The following is a 19,876-nucleotide window of genomic DNA, read 5'->3' as shown; positions in this document are numbered from 1 at the left end:
GCAGGAAAGCCTACTCCACAGTACAAGGAGGACAGTTCAAAAATACCTGTTAAAAATATGGAAACACCTTTGATATCAAGGTTTACAGACCTGTCATTGTTAAAATTTGCAACTAGTTGTCTTTAGAGGTTTGTTTCAAAAAAAGGCAATGTTCCTATGATTCCTGATTACGTGTATTCTTACAGTTCATTCCATCTAAAGTCCAGCTGAATTTATATTAGGTATTTATGAAGCTATGATGACTTCTTAAAAAAAACTTTGGCAGGTTTTATCAGTGATTTTATAAACTCAATAGTCTATAGTACAGTCAAAGATAAGGAAGATAGCCATAAACACACACACATATATATATATGAAGTCAGAAATGCAATTCTATAAAGATTTTAAGTCACTTCTTACTTGAACAGAATGCTACAAAGAGCAAAGTAATTAACACAAAACATACACAAAGAATACATGATAGCAGGACAAGGCTTGCAACTTTAACTGACACATTTGGAAATACCACACTTCCACAGTTCCACACAATCCAACACTTTATAACTTTAGTACCTCCTTGCTCTCCATCCTGCGAGCACTGAATTTAAGCAGCAGTGTAGTTTTTATGACCACAAGAATAACCCATATCATAACTGAACAACAAATAAACAAATTTTCCTAAGACAAGGTGTAAATAAATTCTTCCTAAGTGAAGCATATTATATATACAATGTTATAGAGCACCACTGTAGTCAAGCGGGCTTATTTCATTCACAAAATAACAACCATCTATTCAACTGATGTGGAAAAATGAACACAAAAGCAAGTGACCTCTTTACTTAGGCCCAATATGCTTTATCTTATCTTTGAGTAATATGTTTTGTCACAAACTATGCCAGTCTTTAAGAACAAGCAATTCAACTTTTTATTCCCAAGACCGGGGGGCAGGGAAGGTACCTCTCACACTTGAAGTACCTTACAAAGCCATTTCCACACACATGCATTTCCTCAACGCATGCATTTCCTCACCTACTACTTAAAAAGCACCTACATTTTGAACACACAATTAAGAAAACCGGCAATACCTCAAAAAGAAAGTAATTATGTTGAATGCACATTCCCAAATTGGACTTACTTATTCTGCTCATGTATAGATTCTACCTATCACATAAAACCAGAAATAGTTTCATTCCAGGTTCTGAAATAATGTCTAGAACCAATACCATAAACAAGCTTGCTTTATTTTTGATCAACGTATCGGAGTCAATACCTTCAATATAAATGGACAATGCATACACTTCATACTTAAACCAAAAGATCAAACAATCTAACCGCACTATAACCTCTTTCCTGCTACATATCCAACATCCTTCAGGGACCGAAGTCTGAAATGCATTTTACAAAGAAGTGTCAGCTACCAAAACGCTACCACAACTTACAGTATCTTCTACAAGTTGGGAAGGATTTCAAATCCACAAGGATTGTAGCTATCTCCTAATCCTTAAATAATGAACTAATAACATATCCCTTTCTCATTCATGGTAACTCTTACAGCTCCCCATGCACATCTTCTAAAAAATGTAATTACAGGTCATTATCTGTGCCTAAAATCAAGCACATACACGTCTTAAGAACTGCAGTCTTAAACGGACCAACCAAGCTGACTACCTGAAACCGAGCCAGAAGTTACACATGAAGAACAGACGGCAATCAAGGCAGTCAGATCTCCGTTATAGTAAAGACTTCATTATTTATTCTTGTTTCACATTGAGAGGAATACAGGTATGGCCGAGGCAAATAATGTCACTGCCAACTTAGGAAGGCAGTCTATTTCAGTAGTCTATATTTAAGAGCTAACATTAAGTGAGGACTGAATTAATTGCATTAATTATGGTAAGTTTCTCAGGAGACTAGTAAGAAACAGGTGCTTACAAAGGCTGTTTCCTAAACCAGACAAAAACCCTATACTCCCACCCACTCCAGGCTTAAGTATCAGGGACTTTCTTTTGTCATTGCTAACATTAACATTCATTTATTCTGTCATATCTGAGGGACAAGCTAATACCCTCTCCACTATTATGCATACCTTCAAACCTAGAATTTCCAGTTAGCACATTTCATCTCCAAGAAGAAAATTTTCATGGCATATGCAGGAAATTCACCAAATTTTCATTTCCAAAGCTGCTCATTCTAAAACTAAAAGCTTCAATCTATATAGCAACCCTAAGCATGTAGCGCAAGTCAGCTGATTTTAACAATTTAAGCACCCTTCTGGATATAGGATGAGGTGAGGGCTTGGAATAGCAAAGAAATAAGGTTAATTGATAGCATATCTATTATTCTTCATGTGGAAGGACTAGTAAATACTACCTGAGGCCAAACTGCAAGAGCCTGAGAAAAAACATTCACATAGCGCTTAGATTTTTGATCATTACCAAAACAGTGATGGAAACAAACAACTGTGATTTGTCAATAGCTCCACTGGCCTTTTTATTGATACCTCTTAAAAAAAAAAAAAATGCATTTTTAAGTATTTTAGATGTTCTGCAATCAACTATTGAACGAATACATAAACACCCTACAAAAGAGTTGTGGTGGACAAAATGGGGATAATTTCCAAAATACTTTTATAAAAATTACATAGGATGAATAACAAAAAGAATTTTCACTCAAAGCCAATGGTTAAGAACCACCTTCTACTTCAAATTAAGATGAGCAAGTCTGTACAGATTTGCTTTTAAATATATACATAACCGCCTGTTTTAGATATTAGAATTATTAACTCCTTGATTTTAGTGTTTTAACACAGTAAATGACCATGAACTTCCAAGCACCATATTGAATCACTTGGACCACCAAATAAAAATACAGCAATTAGACTTTCAAGTGGAAAAAAAAAAATCAGATCCTCTCTTTCGCATAGACTGTATTTTGTTGCTAGTTTCATGCATTAAAAAATTGAAGTATCATGAAATCATGCACAGGGTTATCTTTTAGATGTTCCACACACCACATGTATATAACTCATGCAACACCATACTGCATCTGCCCATTTTCTTCTCTCAGTATAATCGAGTTGTTCACACAAGCAAAAATACACCTATTCAGAAATGCATGCCTTTGTAATCACTAGTTAAGTATTTAAAATTTCTATAGCAAACAAGATACAAAATTATCAAACAAGACACGACACAGCATTCTTTTGAACAGAAGTATTTCTAGCAACAGATTGACAAGGAAGCATGGAAGCACTGGCATATTTAGTTTTTACTACCATTCATATGGATAACACAGTATTGACAACTGACTTGGTAAGTTATCAGAGCTACCAGGTGGTAGTAAGCAGCGGGAGGATAAGGAATGAATATTTGAACTGAGCACATTATTGAAGAGCTAACAAGAAAGGGAAGGTGACAAAGGCTTAAAAAGTATGTTTCAGTCACATGAACTCTAGCAGTTAGTAAGGGGACTGCACAGCACCAAAACCTTAATGACAAACTGAAGAAGGTGCTCAGAAACAGAAGTACATCCTGGAAAAGTGCCACAGAAAAAACAAGTAGGCAAGGCTATTAAGAACTAATTCACTATTCAGCAATTTATGCCTCCGCATATTTTCTTTTAACATCACGCAAAGAGCTACTTCATGTATTTGTAATGATTTTTCCTTTGTGTAAGCATTCTGTACAGCTTTTAATCTTTAAGGTGCTTCATACATTAATGTATGTAGTGTTACTAATTAATAATGTTGTGTATTCAACACTGATTAATAATTTTTCAATTAGGCAGTATGACTATTCAGGGCCAAATGAAAGTCCTTTTGTTGCACATAATTAGAATCTGACATGGTCAAAACCAAACACACAACAACCCTGCTAGAAATGGTTTGCATTTGGAATCAAACCACATTTCATTCCAGTAGCTTTGAAGTATTCTGGGAAGCAGGAATTAACTGAAAGTACCAAAAAGTCTCCAGTTGTGACAAACTATTATTTTAACAACCCTCTTCATCAAACTCAGCATGCACATAGCAGCAGTTGATACAAAAACAAACCACTGCAGAAAGAGTCCAACTTTATTGGAAGCTCAATTTAAATACAAACTCAGACTTTTACGGGTTTTGTAAACTAAAAATCAGATATATAGAGTAGTTTTATACTTGATCAACAGTCAATATAATATAACTAAGAATAAAAACATAAAAACCAAACATAAGACTACAGTGGTGCTGTGATAATCTGTTACATTCCAATTTAATCAGGAAAGATTTAATAAACCTTGACAGAACAGAAAATCTCATAAAGATGGGGAAAGGAAGGGTAATTAGAGTAAAGTTATCAGGGCAAGGGAAAAGTCTCCCATTAAAAAAGTGATACGTCCTTTTGCATAAAGTGTAAAAACAGAATGCTAATCGTTTGGATAGAAAAATCAGTAATTGATTCCTAGAGGTAGAATGCATTTTTGCTTTAGAAGATCCCTAAGAAAATGGTGAAAATAAAATTCAAAACCAGTGAGAATGAGAAAAAAATACAGTAATTCTATTTTATGTATAATTAACTGTGCATTTGCAGGAGACAGACTGGAACAGATAACTAATCTGCTATATCTGTTTTCATATATAGAGTAGCAAAAGATTTTAAGACAATAAACAGATGATGTTTTCCCCCCTCTTTGTAAACTGCAACAGGACTTCTGGTTAAGATAATTCTTTCTAGAAGTAAAGAAGGACTCAACAAAAACTACATCAGGACACAAGCAGTACAAAACAACTAGAAAAACAAGGTAGCAAAACCATGTGTAATGGCTGACCTTGCTCATGACGCTAACCAGCTGTTGACAGACAAGAACTTTAATGTGCTGTGGATTTGCCTGTACTCTCAAAGGACTACAAACACAACTACAAGGGTAAAGAACGTTTTGTGTTTCCCCATCCTATTAATACCACATTCAACAAAAAGAGAGTACCAAGTGGAACACAGAATGTTTATATGAGAATTAAGCAATTAACTCACAGGTTGAAATAACAAATTGAAGGTTCACGAAGGCAAAAAAATAGGAGCTTAGAATCCTACCAGTGAACCTCAGTACATTTAAAAAAAGGTTCACCATCCCTGTTAAACTGTATGTTCCACTGACTCGCACACAAGACTGACGATTCTCCCAGCACACCAGAATTTTGTGACTTCCATTTAGACATTCAAGTCTTAACACTGACCTCAAGACTACAGCAATTCAGTTAAAAAAAAAAACAATCCAAACAACAAAAGGACCAGCACAGGATGGAGAAACATGGGGAAATGATACTAAGTGTTTCCATACCATTGACCCCCTTCCCATCACATGTTTTCCAAAGAAAAATGGTACAGATGCAATCTTTCTTCAAAATTAGTAATGAATAACAAAAGCATTCAAAGTGAAAAAGCAAATGTTCTTATACTTCATTTTGTATGTTTCTATGGCACTACTATTACTGCTTTGTCAACTTAAAAGACAGAAATGTTCCAGAGTAAGCAATCTATAGCAGAAAGGCAGGTCTTTAGAGTAAGAACTATACCTGAATGAGTCTCAAAGAAGAGAGTCTAGCTTCTGGATTTCAGCAATGAAACAGTAAAGAAGTGAACATGCATCAGGTGTGACAAAAAACTAATGGTTGATTAATAAAAAGAAGAAATGAAAGACACATGAACAAAAAACTAAGTCAAAGCAGCATCAACTTACTTATCTAGGTATACACATAAAACAGCCACTTACATTTCTAGCATAACACAAAGTGACAGTAGGTTACAATACAGACATGCAAACAAATTGAAAAGAGCAGATAACATCATCATGTTGCACAATTAGGACAACTAACTAGAAACTACATGCTAAGCATGCTAAAAAGCACCTTTGACAAGCTTAGAGAAACAGGAGCTTTTTCAAGTCACAGCCTACCATGCTGATACTTTGGCCAGAGAAGTTGAATTTGCTTACCTCCTGTAAAAGATCTGCCTGTTCAATGGCTTTGAGAACATTTTTCTTGGAAGTCTCCTGAACTTCCCCTCCTAAAAGGAACTCATCCAGAATGAAATAGGCTTTTTCAAAATTGAAGATGATATCAAGTTCACACACCTAAAAAGAACATCAAGGATTACTGCAAAGTGGGAGGATACTATCTGTTGAAGTATATCCTCTCACAAAATGTAACTTGTTCACAGCTTCACCAAACTTCACCAAATCAAGATGTTAGCCTCAGGCTAGAACCTTTTAAGAATTGGGCAACAACAACAAAAAAAAAACCCCAACAGTCCTTTGAGGTAAAAAAAAAAAGAAAAAACTCTTTTTTTGCTTCAGTTAAAAACAGTTATAGCAACCTCTTTGGAAAACGTTTTCATTGTTAAAAAGGGTTCAATTCACAACCGTCAGTATGACGTGGCTCTTCATGAGGGAAGAGAGTATCCCTATAAAAGTTCTCTTCTTGCCTGCAGTATCCAAAGGCAGATCACGCAATCTTACAGAAAAATGTGAAAACACAATAATCTCAAATTTCTTATTCATCCTGTGCATTTCCTAGTCAGAAGGACTAGGAAGGCAGAAGGATGAGCAGCAGTTTTTCTAAGAGTGCTAATGTACATTACTACAGTTGTTTGTGCTTGCTATCTGGGTAAGCAGATGTCTGTCTTTTCTTTCCTTACCGCTCCTGCTAGTTCACAGCCAACTGCCTCCTTTGGAAGCAAATGTAAGAAGTGCTCACACACTAGAGCAGTGCCAGGGAAAAGGAAAGCTGGGCACCTAGACAGAAAGCTAAGGGTAAGATTTTATCTGACCTCAAGTGAGAGTACTACAAAATGAAATAAATACAGGCAATTAACACCAAATTAATAACAGTTCTTCTCCCAAAATAGTTTAGTTTTGTATTTTAACAGTGATGTAGGCAACCATCGGTTTAGTTTGGCCAAGCAAGCAACATAAAATGTGTTAGATGCACCTTTTCAACAGCTAGTTGATTATGTTTTTTTGAAAGTGCTGTGAGCATAAAACAAAATGACATAATAAAGAGACTGTGAATCTATAAAAATTAAAAAAAAATTACTAACTCACACTGCCAAAATACTTGTCAAGAAGTTCTACATAGCGATGAATTATTTCCAGAGTTATTAGTTCATTGTCCTGATCTTCAATAGCACAGCAGAAATAGAGGCTTGCATATCTGTAATAACAAAATAATCCTGATGTTAGCACAAGAACATGAGCAAAATGAATACACTTGAGGCATATGTTCTCAGTAGTCCTTCATACTCAAGTTTAGTGTACTGTTAACTCTAAATCAACAGCCCTGCAAGTTCTACCAAAGAATGGCTGAAAGACCAGCAGGCATACACATGTACAAAAGGGACCTGCCTCCTTGAGTCAAGCAAGACTTAAGTCTTCACCATCGTTCAGCTGATGGAATTAAATTAGCCTAAGAGGTGGCTGGAAAAGGAAATGTATTTGATTTTTTGGCCTCCTGGCAGAGTTCTGAGGCAAAATATCTTCTCTACTATCTCTAACATCCAAATGCTGGTATACCAATCAACAGATTCAATCTTAAATTTTTATCACACAAGCTACACACAGATATTAAAAACTATAGAAAATGCCTTGGGAAAGATAAACTGAATTAGTGATTAGGATTTGGTCCTTACAGAGAATTTAACAAATGCTCAAAAAACTCCAAAACTAACAATAATGTCATAAAACGCAATTGCTGTTAAGCCAAGAACTCAATCATTACCAACTGTCCTGGTACCAGACTAACGAGAGGCCATCAGCTAGGTTCTAGCAATCCACTTCCACCTTGCAAGACAGGGAATTCTTTACTTCAGATATGATCTTGAGTTCCACTTCAACAAAAAAACCCCATCCAATTATACTGTGCTCTACCATACACTTGTTCAAGTCATGTTTAAAAAAGCTGATGCAAAAACAAAACAGGAATGAAAGCTGAAAAACTCATTTAGTCTTTTCTGAAGTGCCAAAACCATATGCCATACAGACACACATGGCACAAATGAGATTTCAAGTAACACCTGTTGTAACTGATAATTTACATGAACCAGACACAGCTTTTGTTTGCCTGTTTAAAGAGAACAACTGGCCACATTAAGCACTCTTTGAGTAGCCAGCCCTATTGAAAAAGAAGTCATTCAGATGTGAATGCCAAGTTTAAGATGCATATTTGTTTCCCATACACAGAATCGCATACACCTTTTAAATGTTACGCATATTTTATCAGCTGGGACTCTGTAAGCCCCTCAAAGAAACTCTCAGGTTTGGGGCTAGAAGTCCTGCAAAAAAAATGCTATTTTGTACCATGTTCAAATTTGTCTCCCAGCCACTCACCTAGCACCATTTATGACCTGAAAGGCCCCCCACTGTGCTCTAGCAGAGTCAAATTGCTATGGCTTCATCATGAATAACTAATAACTGTTTTTCAAGAGTTTTAAACTATTATAAAAAAACTACTGCCTACGACTTCTTTCCATCCTACCACAAAGCACAATGGGGGAGGGATGAGAGGAAGACACCTCCATTGAAGCGCTTAACACTTTGATTCCCTTGCTTTTTTCTCTCTTCACCATGGTGACTTTGTCAGCTCATCAGAAGTCCTATCCAAGCCCAGTTCTTTTGATTTTACACTGCTGTTTTTGTGCCTCACTAATTTTTCAAGGACGTTTACAGTCATTGTAGTAGCTTGCAAGACTCAATCTGTATAAGGCATCTCTTAGACAAAGCTATTTTAAGAAGTATTGGAAAGTGATACTATAGAGAAAAAACATGTTTTCAAACCCACTGAGGAATTTGTAAGTCAAACTCCATGTTATCATATTTCATTGTAGAAAAAAAGAGCTTTGGCACATTAGTTGACATTTACGCTAATTACCATCACTCAGGCCAAATCCATCTAAAGAAAGCTTTCTTCATATTCAGATGAGCAGCACTGATTACGATGAAGTGTAGTTAAACTGTTCCCTTACAGTCCTTAAACACAAGTTGAATCACATACCAGCAGACCTTATCAAATCAAATATGACTCAAATATTTGAAATTTATTCACATGGGACAGTCCTTTTGTGCTTCCCTATTACTTGAGAGTCTCTTTTGATGCACAGAACTACTTTATGCAAATACCCGCAAGGGGGGGGAGGGGGTGTGAAGGAAGAGAGAGGGAGACTACTTAACTGAAAGTGGTCTGCTCTCACTGTCCTCATTTAAAACAAAACGTAACATACTTTTGAAAGGCTTTATTTGGCAGCCAGTGAGTAGACTACACATTCAAGCTCTGCCAACTGGAGTTTTGGAGAAAGAATACCAAGAAACAAAAACTACTCAGTGGGCATCTTAACACAAAATGGAGGCCAGGGTATCTATCATTATATGCAGAGAATATTTTTCAAAGTATTTTTTAAGTAGCTACTGTGACTAGTGGATCACTACTCAACACCACAAATGCCGATTCAATAAGCCTATGTGGCAAATAGTGGAAGAGCATAAACAAGTCAGCCATCATTACAAAGGGCATGAGCATACTACAAAGGTATACCTTTCTTCAGACCCAAATCTTCAACAGCAATAGCTTATTGTCATTTTTTTTCCTCTGCAGGCCAGGGTGTCAGAAAAAAGTGTCCACATATAGGCTACAGCAGATAAACTAGAGGTTTTGCCAATTGTAGAGGCTTACATGGAGAGTGCCCATACAAAGACGAGTAGATTACTGTACTTGGGCTGAAAGTACGATTTCTGCTTTGCAGAAGCCGTGTTTCTTCCTAATGAGCCTGACAGAAACCTGTCGTTCATATGCGCCCAATGAAAAGGCAAATCCTGATAGTAAAGTATGCCACATCACACAAAAGCAAATGTAGTGCAGTTTGTAAGAAACATTCTGCCCTTTTTTATTCCTATTGCAATCGTCAGGGGGAGGAGGGGTGTTCTCAGTGGGTATTATTAGCAGAATCTTCAGACCCACCTCAGCCGCTTACACTCATTTAGGGAAGTATTTTATGATAAACATCCTCCACTTGTCAGAAAAGAGACCAAAAACAGAGACATCAAAAACAGTTTGGAAAAATCAACGCAAAATGTAAAACAGAATAAAAGGAAACAGGGAAGGTATAAATACTTATACAAATTCCTGCCTTTAGACAGAGGACCTTATAGTTTTTTTGTGACAGGAAACAAATTCATGAACCTCCCCCTCAATAGTGGCAATAGTTCAGTAGTGGGAAACCTCACAACTGGCAGGCAACGCTCCGAGTCTCCGCTACTGCTCTGCTCACAACCAGGTTCAGTAACTGTGCTGGGAGATCAGGTCACTGCGGGCAGAGCATAACTTGCAAATCCTGCTAGTTCAGTGGTGCTCTCCTACTAGATGAGGGAACACCTGCGTGAAGTCATCCCTGGAAGTCTGTCACCAGGTGAAGCTGCAAGCAAGCCATAAGTCTGTCAGCATCTAAGTCAGTCTGCATGTAGATCCTAACTGCAGAAATTTAAAGCTCAGAGTTTGGCAGGAGCAGAGCTGAACCGCAAATAACAACCAAGCTACCTTTAAGAGACAGACAGGTGCTTAAGGGAGCCCAATAATCTGTGGTTTGGTGATAGCTGACCCAGTGAAGACTGGGACCACTGAAGCTGTGCTTGGCAAAAGATTTTTTTCCTCCAAAAAAAACCCTTAAACTTTTCTTTAATAAAACAAGAAGTTCTGAGACTCTAGGACAGGCAGATCAGTCACTATTCAGTCAAGGATACAGACATCAACAACAGTAACACTACTGAAGTTAAGCATTTCTTTTACAGCTTCTCATTTCAGCAAGGCTACACCCCCCAGTAGTTTCAGAAATGAATAAAAGCTTGGTACTGGTAATCCTCCAAGAAGCTGCTGCTTCTTGATGCCGAGGTCCTCCTAGTGCCATGTGAACTAGAATCCTGTACAAAGAGGATCTGATAAAGTTAAAATCATCAAACTCAAGTACCTAATTCACTGAATTGCATTCAGTCAGTTTTACAGAGCCACCTAATCAACACCATAGTAACATTTTTAACAGATACAACTGGCAGCTAAGTTTTACATAAAGAAAGATAAGGATCATGTCAACTGCTGGGCACACACCACTAGCCACATGACTGCACTTTGGGTTCACAATACTTTGAGCTAAGAGGCACACTGCTTGCAGAATGGGCTCTTCCATTGTTTCTTTCAGTGGGGGGAGGGTAAAAAGAAAACTTATTTTTCCCTAAGTCTTTAACGTAACCTATGATTATGGTCATTTTACATTAAAGTAAAAGATGATTGCCACAACATTAAGGGCAGCACATGCTATGACAGTTTTATAACTTTATACTGCAAATACAGTTCCAAACTGGCACATAAAAGCAAAGCCACAATCTTTAATCAAATTACCAATCAACAATAACCAAGTCCCATGATCTCAGTTAACCAAATGCTAACGAAGTAAAAATTACATAAAAATCAGTTATGCTGCAGTTTCTGATTTTGACTGCAATATACTACATAATAAGAATAACTCATACTGCCAGAAGCTAAAATGGTGAACAACTGAGATCTTCAAAGAAAAGGAAAAAAAAAAAAGTCCTATCTTAAGTTCCTTTTTTTAGTAAAATTGAAAGTTTTAACATTTAACACATTTATATGCCACAAGAGGAAAGCTGCATGAACATCTACCCTATATGCTCCAATACCACTAGTTAGTTTTTAAAAAGACAAAACGTGAAGAGCGATCATTGTGTTTGCTAAGTTTCTAATCAGCTGTCTGCAGATGACTCCCTCTCTATTCTCATAAAGCGCAATTGTTGTTGCCTTCCCACATTTCAGTTTGTTTTGGTTTTTTTTTCTCCCCCAGCAAGTCACTTCAAATCTCAAAGTCAGGAAGCTCGCATCATTTTTCAATCTTCTGGTGTCTACCAGCCTGAAAAACTCTCTTCCAAACCAGCTACAGAATACATACATCCCAATTCATGAACCATGTCAAAAGCAGGGCACCTTTCCATGTGTTTTGTAGCGCTAAAGAAAAAATTAAGGTTGCAACAACTAACCCTATTTTGCAACCATTATCAATGCTATGTGTACGAAACCAAGGAAAATAAAAGTCACACATTCAGACAGATTTTAAAACACTTAGTTCTATTTTCTTGAAGTTTCATTCAGAAAGCATTCTATAAGGATGAAATGCTACAGAGCTAAAGAGGCTAATCACAATAGTCCAGCTTTCTTGATAAATGTTAAGTATCAGAAGGCAAAAAAAGCTATTGGCTTGCCAATTTTGCATTTGAGTTCATTCTGTTCTTGCAAAAAGGTACATCAATGAGACCCTCGAGTATACTTCTAATAATGCCAACCATGCTTTGAGTTGCAGTATCTAGGTCAATCCTCTCTTACATGTTGACGTTAAATACACTCTAAAAACAAGAATAGCACATCAATTTCCACAATTTAAGACTCATAATAACAATATGCACATGCAACATGTACAACAGCACTATGCACATACTTCTATAGCTTATATTGAAAAACATTTGCACCAGGAGGTTCAGATCCTTGCCAGTAATAGAGCAGACAAGAACAGATCTCAGTAGAGATGCTCAAGTCTTTTGCTTGTGAGCAACTAGGAGGACCTTTTGCAATTTCACAAATTGCACAAAGTTCCTGCGGGTGTGTTTCTCTTTTAGCCACCCACCTTTCAGAAAGTATTAGACTTTGACTATTATGGTTGTCTTCTCGGGATTATCTACTTTTGAGCTATAACAGATCTCCCTTTTCAGAGAAATCATGCTAGTTGGTACTCGTCAACTTTAATTACAGTGTGATGACTGGAAAAAGTCTGTCCCACAAACCTAAAAGCTGTTAATGTTATCAGATACAGGAATTTAAACTACCACCTCTTACACCCAGTCCTTCCGGTGATGTTTTAGCCTAACGAAACTTGCCGAAAAAGCAAAAGTAAAACAAGATTTGAGATGTGCATTAGCTTGGATACAAGCTAATCTTAAGCAAGATTTCATAGCCCAACTGTGCCAGACTGGTTTGCAGACAGTGAAATAAGCTACTGCAGTCAGCTGTGCACACCAGCAGTCTAGCAGATGGACTGCAGTCTACGTCCAGCCCAAAATGGTCTAGATACATCTCCTGGGAAATGTCTTCATTCTCCTTAACCACAGGACCCACAGCACACTACTGAGATGCACGAACACCGCAACTTTCAGCAACCCAGTCATACCCAAATTTCCACCAGTTCCTTAGACACAACAGGACATGATAAGTAGTTGTAACCAGCAATAAACAGACAAGGAAGGGAAAGCAGCTGCATGGAATCAACTCACCACCAGAACAGCTACTGCTGTTCAAGACTGAGCAAGGAAGGGAACAGACTGGCCTACTCATGCCTCATTTTTCTGATCTAGTCCCATAAAAGCCCAGCTGAAAGCACTTGCAAGCATTATCACTTAAGGGAGCACACAAAGCATCTGAGCAAGCTTGCCTACCAGTATGTACAAGAAGTTTTGTTAGGAAATTGAGAGGCAGAAGAAAAAAAATGTGTATGCTTTCTTTAAGCACAGCCTTACACATTGTTCCTCTTTCCTCCTCCATCTTGTGTTAAAGAACTACATGCATAAGATAGACTGGTAACGTTCATGTGCGACTCGTAACGTTCATGTGCACGATGTTACATGCACCAACGTATATATGAACCCAGGACTTAAAACATCTAAACCTTTTTGATTCTACCCATTTGGTACGCTGGCAAAGAGTTACAAGCTCTTCACTTCAGCTCCAGTTCTCTGTCCTCCCTACAGACAGAACACAACAATATTTATCACAGGGCACAAATTACTTACCATCTCAAAGAGAAAATAAGAATGCATAAACCTTCCGAAGTTTATAACTAACTAGGGAAAGGAGATAACTCAAGGTTTCATAGCACCAGCTCTAGCTGGAAGAGATGCAGCCTATCAAATCAGGATGAGGATTACAGTTATTTGTGAAGAAACTTATTTTCACACCTCTATGTTGTAACACATTCTAAAGATCAGCAGAAAGCTAAAAAATGCTTGCCAAATACTCCTAGAAAAGTTAAGGAACAACTGAGAAATTAAGCTATTGCAAAGAAAATGATACAGTACTTCCACCAAAAGAAAGCTAGCCATAATTTCTTCAATTAGGAGAAATGCCTTTTTGTATTCATAGCAAAAAAAAAAAAGAAAAAAAATTTTAAAAACCCCAAAAACTAGGTACTCTGAAAGAATGATTTCCTTATTTCTATTAGCCTTTAAAAGCAAGTTACATTTTCAAGTGATTTATAAAGTCACTGCCTGAGGTAAACATTTATAAAATTTAGGGGTTTTTTTATCACCTATTAAATCTTACATGCTTCGTATTTGTATGCATTTATGTACTGTGTGAATCTAAACAGAGAACCAAGAACCACCACTCCTTATGAAAGTAGGAAACCTCATTTCTTTTCTTCAGCGCATTTCTAAACGCATGAGTGATTTTCCACACATGAATGATTCCTACTTGGTTATCAAATTCGATTCAAGGGAAAAGTCAGTCTTCTCCATAACCAGCAGAGGGAAGGAAAAAAAACCAACCAAAAAAAAAAAGAGAAAAAAAAAATCAACCTTCATTATTTTCTTGCTACTTATTAAGCTGTTTGTGATGTATGGCAATTATGAGGTTAGTGAGACAGAACAACCTTTTGTAGACAATCTTCAGGTCTCTCCATTCCAGGAAGCTGCACATTTTCGGTTTGCGGGCTAATACTGTTTGAACAAGTTCCCTTGTGATTTTCTTCTTTTCTTTGTCAGATAATGGGACATACCACTTCTGAAGTCTCAGTTTCCCCTGGCGACTGAAAAGCAACATAAACTGCATCTGTTGAATTAGAAGGAGGGAAAAAAAAAAAGGATTCATCTCAGTCTCTTAGTTCTAAAAACACTTCTGTGAGGAAAAACAGACAGGAAGCAAGACAGCCATCCAAAACCCTAACTACATTATGTATTTCTATAGCGGTGGCAGATGTTACACAAGATTTGGAAGTACCAATCATGCAAAAAGGATTCTGCTGAGCAAGGTCAGTCAAAGCAAAGATAGTAGAAGGATACACAAGTTTCAGAAAGGGCTGTCAGAACCGCCAGGTAGTGAGCGAATACACCCAAATTTCAGACAAACCATATCCAGCACTGGTGCGGTCGCATTTGCGTTTACTACAGAAAATGGCAAAAAAACCAGTGCAGCCGCATCCTCAAATACCCAAACTCATTTTCAATTCACCGGATTAGAGCCTTACAGCAGGAGCAATTTGTACTTAAGATCTTTCCGAAAAGCCTCGGAATACTTTAAAAGGCATTAGATCTCCCAATGGAGAGTCCTACGGCATAGAAAAGCCTAGTCTTTTCTCACATTACACAAAAGGAGTAGAGATTAAGTGCTTTCCCTGCAGTCCTATGTTCCAGGTCTCGCTTCCTCTAAAGGAGTGATGTTGCAATTATATTTTAAGAGGAACTTGTCAGCTGTCTTTTCCAGCAGCCGTAACATTAAAGGGAATGGCTTTCGTTGGTTTTGTTTGGGTTTGTTTTTTTTTTCTTTCCCATTTTTGCTCGAAGTTGCATTGGGCTGAGGAAGTTTCCCAGGCAATACGACAGACGTGAAATACGATAAGAAAGCCCAGCCTAGTCCCGGGTGACAAGTCCCACCAGCGCCAGCACAGGCAAGAGGCGGCGGCGGCAGCGGCGCCTCCGAAGCCCGGCGGTGCCGGGGCGCTCCCTCCGTGGGGGCAGCCCCCGGAGCCCGCAGCCGCCCTCCCCTCCGGCCGGCACCGCCGCCGCCACAACACCCGCTCCCCGCCGGCCCCGAGCAGCCGCCGCGGCTCCTCGCCAGGCGGGAGCGGTCGCGGGTGACCCGAGAGGCGCCGCCGGCCGCGCGGACCCGCCCCGCCCCGCCCCGGCAGGGGAGCTCCGCCGGGCGAGGGGCAGCCGCCGCCCGTCCCAGCGCGGGGTGCGGAGCGGGGGGAAGCGCTGCGCCCCGCTCGCCGCAGCGTGTCTGGATGTTGGGGGGTGGGGGGGCAAGAGGGGGCGCCGCCGGCCGCCCCCTCCCTCGGCCGCTCCGCCGGGCGGGCTGGCGAGCGGCGGGTCCCGCAATCCGGGGCAGGGAAAACACACACACACACACACACACACCCCCTCCCCCCGCGTCCCGTCGCTCCCCACGGCAGGCTCCGCGTCCCGGCGCCGTGAGGGGGGAGGGCGAGCCCGTCTCCACGCGGCTGTGCTCACCGTGCCCCCGGGGCTGGGTTGGGGGGGGACACGCACACACGAACAAAATGAGGCGGAGGAGGCGGCACCGCTCCCCGGGCTGCTGCTGCTGCTGCTGCTGCCGCCGCCGCGGCTGTCGAGCGGGACTGAGGGGAAGGGAGGGGAGATGCCGCCGGCTCGGGTCCGGCGCGAGGGCGCGCGCGCGCGCGCGCGCGCCCCCCTAACAGCTACCCTCCCTCCTCCCCCCGCTCGGGCGGGGCGGGGCCGGGCTCGCGGACGCTGCTCCCGGGCGGGGGGAGGGGAGGGGGCAGACAGGGGGCGGGGCCCAGGGGCGCCGCCGGTTCCCCCCTTCCTCACCGAACAAAACTTTATTAGCTCGCCGGCTCGCGGCCGGAGGGGTGGGCGGGGGGGGGTGTTGTATTTGATGGTGGGGCGCGAAACGAGCGCATGCGCAGTCGGCGAGGAGGGGTATGGGGGGGCTGAGGGAGCTCGCCGCTACCCAATCGGGGAGCTCAGCGCGGCGGCGGGCGGGAGGAGCGAAGCGCGGTATTGACCAATGAGAGGGAGGAAAAGGCGGCGGGGGAGGAGCTGGCGGCCGCGGTGGGAGGGGCTGGGGCAGGAGGCGGGGTTAAAGAACCTAATCCGCGTGGCCCGAATTAGGATAGGGCAACGACCGGCGCGGCAACAGCCAACCAGGAAGCGCAATGCAGATAGCGGTCCGCAAACAGCCAATGGGCCGGCGAGGCACGGAGTTGGGGAAATGACATCAGTCAATCAGGCTGCCGGGGGCCGAGGCGCCTCCTTCGGCCTCTCCATCCCCGAGGGGGGCGGGGGGCTGGCTCGCGCCTGCGCCGCGCCGTGTTTCCTTCCAGCACGTGCGCGCCCCGCGTTTCTGGGGGGTGGAGGTGCGCGCAGGGCGGGTCGCGCGGGGAGCCGTTGGGCGGGGGGGGCGGCCCCGCCGGGGGGGAGCGCTCGGAGGTGGCCGCGGCGTGCGGGGCGGCACCGCGCTTCCACGGAAAGTTTGGGGGTTCCCCCCCCCCAAAGTCACCTTGATTGCGAGCGGTAATTAGATTCGCAGGATGAGCAGCCGTTATGTATTTCGCGGTGCTGTGTTTCGTAAATACGATTTTTAATTTTTTTTTTTTTAATGCGTGTGGAGCTAGAGAGGTTTTCCGTGCCAAAACAGCTTCATTTGGGGGTTTTATTGGCTGCTTTTGCGTTTTTGTGGGTTTGTTGTGGGCTTTTTTTAAGTTCTGATGGAGGTAGGCTGCAAATACGTGGTGAAATTATAGTTGAAAGACATTTAGAGCTGCGTCTCCTCAAGCCAAAGCTGGAGTACCTTATAAAAAAATCTTTTAAGGACCTAAAGCTCTCTACAGCATTGGTGCTCATCCTCCCACCAGCGTTAAAGGCGGCAGTAATCAGAAAAGATTACTTCAACCAGCTGATCCTGTAAGGGTGTAACAGAGTGATTGACAGCACTAGGGGAAAAGATTGTGCTCCTCTCCATAGCTCTCCGTTAGGAGTAGCTCCGAGCACTTTGCGATGTGTCACGCTTTTATTACTTTTTATTACTGATACTTAAAAAAAAGCGCCTATTCTTCTGGCGACAAAAAAGCTGTGGCAGCAGAAACCAGCGCTGGAAATGCTTTTGTGTAAAAGTGTGCATGGTCTGAAAGGAAACCCAATTTTCTGGCATTTCAAGGAATGCTATTGTACTTGACATGAGGACAAGGAGGCGTGCGTGAAACCAAACTGAATGGATAAGGCAATTACAATATTAGAGGTCACGTAGAAAGTGAGAACTGCTGTTGTAGGGGCTTGTTCCTGTCATATTTAATGTTTGTTTAGCAGCCATCCTGTTCTCATTTGAACTTGCCTTTCATCAAGCGCAGAAACAGATGTGTATGGATCTGTTATCTCACAGTCTTCCCTTATGCCAGTGTATTATTTTGTCCTCAGTAGTTGCCATGCGTTGCAGCTCCGCTTGTTTCTTGTGACGCTGTTCCATGGTCTAAAATACCCTGTTGTTCAGAAAGCTTTCATAAATGTTCTCTTTCCTAATCTGCACTTCACTATTCTTGAGTTTAGCATCATATATCCCATGAGTTCCTCGTTATGAGTGCATGCACACTTCAGGTGCTTCTAGATCTTCTAAATCATTATTTAAGCCAGCAACCAACCTTTGTTTCTCTTCGTCTGAGCTTCCAGTGTATTAGCATCATTATGGTAATGGGAGCTCAGAAATTAATTTCTGAGGGAGTCACACCAGACCTGTATTATGATTCGTCACTTCGCAGCTCAGTGAAATATTTCTGCATGTGGATCAAACCACACTTTCTACAAACACATAGTTGATTGAAATCTAACAAACTACCCAGATGGTTCAAGAAATATATTTATTTTGGTGGCATAAAGACAAAGTCTCAAAGCTCCACCGATTCTTTTTTTTTTTTTTTTGATCCTGTATCTTTGTTTCAAATTTTGTCAGATTTCCTGCTCAGTTTCAGTTTATGGTTTCGTCCAGTGATACAAGGGCAATTGTTCTACTGTTTTTCTCCCTCCTGTCTGTTTGGCTGGATTTCTTCAGACTTGAACCTGGAGTCTCTTAATTAAATCTCCTCCTGGTCAGAATCACGCTGCTATATGCAGTTTCAGCTGGGATGATAAGGCATGTGAGACCAGTGGTATGTCAGGCATGGTGGGAACCAGGTCTAGCCAGGTCTAGCTCAGCTGAAGCTTTCTCTCTTCCTCAGTCCTGCCTCCTCATCACTGTTCCGTCCGGAGGATGCAATTTTCTCAAGCCTGCCCAGATTGCCACTCATATGATCATTCCTTAACTCATTTCTCTCAAAATGACCCCGCTCATTTTAAGCAGTTTAAGGAGCAATTCCATGGCAGTTTCAGATGATCTAAATCCCGACTTCGCCCACCCCCTCCTCCCATTGCCAGCTCCGTGTTCCCATCGCTTTTCCTGTGCTGGCACTTTGCTGCGTCTCACACAGGGCATTGCCAGCAAGGCTGCTTTTGACTGTACAGGTGAGGATACAATAACCAACCGAGTGAATCGGTTTCAGGATTGAGTACCTCTGTTGGGAGGGCAGTGGCAAGCAGAGGTAATGCTGTCCTTTCTGTTTGTGCTGTTTCAGGAACTTCAGAAGACTTGCTGTTTGCATATTTTTTTTTTTTTTCAGTGTTGCAATGTATACTAATTACACCTGTTTATACTGACTCCATCGTTTGTTCCTGTAAGAAATTATCCTGTCACTTACCCATTGAACTAGCAATATACTGAACTAGCTGTAATTATCAAATTGATAAAGATACGTATAATGCTTAAAACAATAATACAGTAGCCTTTGAGTATTCCACAAACCCGTGACAATGCAGATGTCATGCAGTCTAATTTTAGATGTGACACAATGAGTCTTCTGTTCATTAGCCTTTGTTTATTGTCTTGTAACCAGCTTTAACAAGATGGATTTTAAAGAATGAGCTCAGTATTTTGGTTTCTAAGCCATGAATGATAACCCCCTGGTTTATTATGGATGGATTTTTCAACTGCTATAGTTGTAAAATCCTTAGGATTCCATTTTAGATGTAAGCCAAGTCTTCA

The 19,876-nt window shown here is 41.0% G+C and overlaps 1 protein-coding gene across 2 annotated transcripts in view; it reads right to left on the bottom strand.

Moving 5' to 3' along the window:
* The window catches only part of AP1S2 (adaptor related protein complex 1 subunit sigma 2), a 32,484-nt gene extending 16,148 nt beyond the window's left edge, over nt 1-16,336 (bottom strand). For both annotated transcript variants that reach the window (XM_075727816.1, XM_075727817.1), the window contains exons 1-4: nt 16,282-16,336; nt 14,703-14,881; nt 7,057-7,165; nt 5,950-6,087 (exon numbers count right to left, since the gene is read on the bottom strand). In XM_075727816.1, coding sequence (XP_075583931.1) covers nt 5,950-6,087; nt 7,057-7,165; nt 14,703-14,881 — 426 coding nt within the window. In that variant the 5' untranslated portion in view covers nt 16,282-16,336. The remainder of the gene's footprint in view (nt 1-5,949; nt 6,088-7,056; nt 7,166-14,702; nt 14,882-16,281) is intronic.
* Nucleotides 16,337-19,876: the final 3,540 nt, after the last annotated feature.

The sequence above is a fragment of the Pelecanus crispus genome, chromosome 1 (genome assembly GCF_030463565.1).
Source record: "Pelecanus crispus isolate bPelCri1 chromosome 1, bPelCri1.pri, whole genome shotgun sequence".
Classification (NCBI taxonomy): Eukaryota; Metazoa; Chordata; class Aves; order Pelecaniformes; family Pelecanidae; genus Pelecanus; species Pelecanus crispus.
Note: the sequence above shows the minus strand (reverse complement) of the source record. Positions and strands in the feature narration are given on the sequence as shown.